Consider the following 3,097-nt stretch of genomic DNA (forward strand, 5'->3'; position numbering starts at 1 on the left):
CCTATTAGCACATACCTGTAACACATCTGCTTCCCTATTAGCACATACCTGTAATACATCTAGTTCCCTATTAGCATATACCTATAACACATATCCAAGTCCCCCACAGATACTCTAAACTTCCAGGCTGTTCTGGCTGCCACATCTTCCTCCCTGAAGCCACCCTGTCCCATTCTTTATGACTAGCAAGGCTTTCCCACCTTCTTGCTATTCTCTCTGCCTCCCAGGAGGCAGCCAAGGCAGCTCTGGACTCCCCCCCCCCCCAATGCTCCTGACTATTCTCTCTCCACCCAAGTGTTAACCACACAGCAGTTTCCTATTCCCCATAAATCTCTCCTCTCCGCCATGGGGTGGTCTGAGGTCCAGCTGGTATGGTTTATAGATTCACCTTCCCCAAACCTGAGACCACAGAAGGAAGAGAAAAGAGCTGAGAGCTCGGTTTTATGTTTTGCATTCCGTCAGAAAGAAGGCTGGCTGTGACGGAATTTGCAAGCAATTAATTTGGGTTTAGTAAATCCGACTTTCCAAATCCAGATTTAATAGGTCCCATGGGGACCCCCAGGTGCTGTGTTGACGCACTTGGCTCTTTAGCTGAAGATGGATTGAATGCAGCTAGCAAAATGTCTGGACCTGCCGTTGTGAAGGAGAAGTAGATTAATATTAACTGCCCATGAAAAACCCATGCCAGCTCTGACTCCCAGCCCAGCCTTTTCTCTCCAAGAAGCTAGTTAGGATACAGGATTCCCTACCTCCCTCTTGCCACGGATCACTGCTAACAGCAATGCAATGGTAAACCAGCCACTGTTCACCTAAGAAATTGTTCCTTTTGATGGTGAGGTGGGCTGAGGCACAAGAAGAAAAAGATGACTTCACCTCAGAGTCTGGTTGCAGCCTCTCACCAGCCAGCTAGGAATCAACATTACTTTTATATAAAGATTTTTTTTTTCAAATGAGAAGGTTAAAATAAGAGCGAACCCTGCCTGTAGCCTGAACCATTGTAACCTACCCCTTTCCCTGTTACTTCCTCACAAGCAAGACTCTTTAACTTGGTTTATAGTGGAAACTCTTACCACCCTTAACAGCTCTCTGATGAGCTAGGTTTATCTTACCAACTTTAATCCTATCCTCTTCACCTCAGGAGCCACTCTGTGATTTCCCTTATATTCCTTAGCAATTTTTTTTTTTAGGTAAATTAACCCATTTATTATTTGGTTGGCTGTGCACTATTGTGGTTAGTAGGCGTGTGTATCAAATGGTAGCACTTTTACTGGTCTTTCAGTTCCTTCAGTCTTCTGATGGCAGACTTCACTGTGACGGCGGAAGTCGTGTTGTAGGTCCAGGCCCCGCCAGCCACTGTCTTCATGCAGGAGCCACAGTGCCAGATGCCAACGGCTCGTCTCTTCATCTTGGTTTTGCCACAGAAGGAGCACGTGTACTTGGCGTGCTGGCTGATTTCAATTTTCTTCACCATTTTCCGGAGGGAGGCACCATAGCGGGTCCCGTATTTCCCGACGATCCCGACCTTCTTCGTGCGTTTAGCCATGTCGCCGGAACCTAAGCCAAGCATGGAGAGAGCATTCCTTAGCAATTTTAAAAACAACTTCTGAACCCACCAATATCCCTTATAGACAGGGAAGTGTAACTGCTTTGAGAAGCCCATATCCATGACCTTGGGCATGTCATCTAGCACTAAACCAGTGTGTTTCTTAAGTTTTGGGTCTCGACCCCTTTGAGGGTCGAAAGACCCTTTCACAGGGGTCACCTGAGACCATGAAAAATACAGATATTTACATTACGATTCATAACAAAAAGAATTTTATTGTGGGGGAGTCACAGAAACATGGGGAGCTGGATTAAAGGGTCGCAGCACTAGGAAGGTTGAGAACCACTGCCCTGAGCTCTTTTGCTAATTATTTTACTTGATTTTGTGCTAAAAAAAAAATAGAATCTTTTTATTCTAATCCACACCTCTGCTTCATACTGGTGGACTCGGAAATTATTTTCTGTAGTGAACTCAAGGATCCAGCTTTGCTGGACTGTCGCGCTCGCCAGGAATGCCTCAGGCTATTGCAGGGTGGAGTTGTGTCTCTGGTCCACACTTGCTGCTGCAGACACTTGGACTCCTCTGTCCCAGAACAGTGGAGAACCCTGTGCACCCCAGACTGTCATAAGCCCCCAGGTGCTCCTGTGGAAATATCCACTTTCTCCTTCCTTTCTTGTGACTGAGGGCGGAATATCTCCTGGGCAGAGATGTTTTCTTTCGAAACCTGTCCCCTCCCTCTAGGCACCTGCCAGTCAGTTCTTTAAAGTATGGCCCTCTTCTAATACACCCCCCCCCCCAGGGTGCTGCTGGCCTGCTGGAAGGCAGGCACTGGCAGAGAGAGCTGCTGCTGTCTGCGTTGGCAGGTCGTCACATTTGCATCTGTCTTATCTTTGGAAGCTATAATCTTGCTGTAGGCTGTTCAGTGGAGGAGGATTTATTAAATCAACTTTATTGAAGTGTAATTTACACTGATAAAATTCACAGATTTTAAGTGCACAGCTGATAAGTTTTGACAACTATATACATCTGTCTGCTACTTTAATCCAAAGCATTTCAGTGCTCCCCCCACCCCGCCTCAATGTCATTTATACCCCTTCAGAATTCATCTCTATCCTACAGACAACCGACAATCTTATTTCCATCAACACTGATAAGTTTTGCTGGTTTGAAAATCACATATAAATACAGTTAATGGCATGCATTCTTAATGTCAGACTTCTTTTACTTCGTTCATGGCGAAGTCTCCATGATCTTACATATTTTTCAGTCCTCTGACTGGCATTGCGTTTCCCTAGTGGATTGTATTCTGTTGTATGACTATAGCACAGTTCTTCATATACCTGTGAACACTGAGTTTGGGTTATTGTAAATGAAGCTACTATGAACATTTTTTTTTTTAGGATTTTTGTTGACATGGGTTTTTAATTCTTATATATGTGTGGTGTGTGTCGTGTGCATTCACGAGTGCTTGAGTGTGCACACACATGCATTCACATGCAGAAGCTGGAGAAGAATCTCAGGCTGAAAAACAACTATACGTGTAGACCTAGTCAT

At 45.0% G+C, this 3,097-nt stretch overlaps 1 protein-coding gene across 1 annotated transcript; it reads right to left on the reverse strand.

The window, feature by feature from the left end:
• Window positions 1-1,174: 1,174 nt before the first annotated feature.
• LOC101979281 (putative 60S ribosomal protein L37a) lies at window positions 1,175-1,570 on the reverse strand. The gene has a single exon (XM_005351356.1). It carries the CDS (start codon window positions 1,565-1,567, stop codon window positions 1,265-1,267), a length of 303 nt encoding a protein of 100 aa, XP_005351413.1. The 5' UTR covers window positions 1,568-1,570; the 3' UTR covers window positions 1,175-1,264.
• Between the last annotated feature and the right edge of the window lie 1,527 nt (window positions 1,571-3,097).

The sequence above is a fragment of the Microtus ochrogaster genome, chromosome 8, assembly GCF_000317375.1.
Source record: "Microtus ochrogaster isolate Prairie Vole_2 chromosome 8, MicOch1.0, whole genome shotgun sequence".
In the NCBI taxonomy this organism is placed as follows: Eukaryota; Metazoa; Chordata; class Mammalia; order Rodentia; family Cricetidae; genus Microtus; species Microtus ochrogaster.

Bases quoted from the DNA above. Each gene is read 5' to 3' on its own strand.
- LOC101979281 (XM_005351356.1), bottom strand. From the start codon at position 1,567: ATGCTTGGCTTAGGTTCCGGCGACATGGCTAAACGCACGAAGAAGGTC.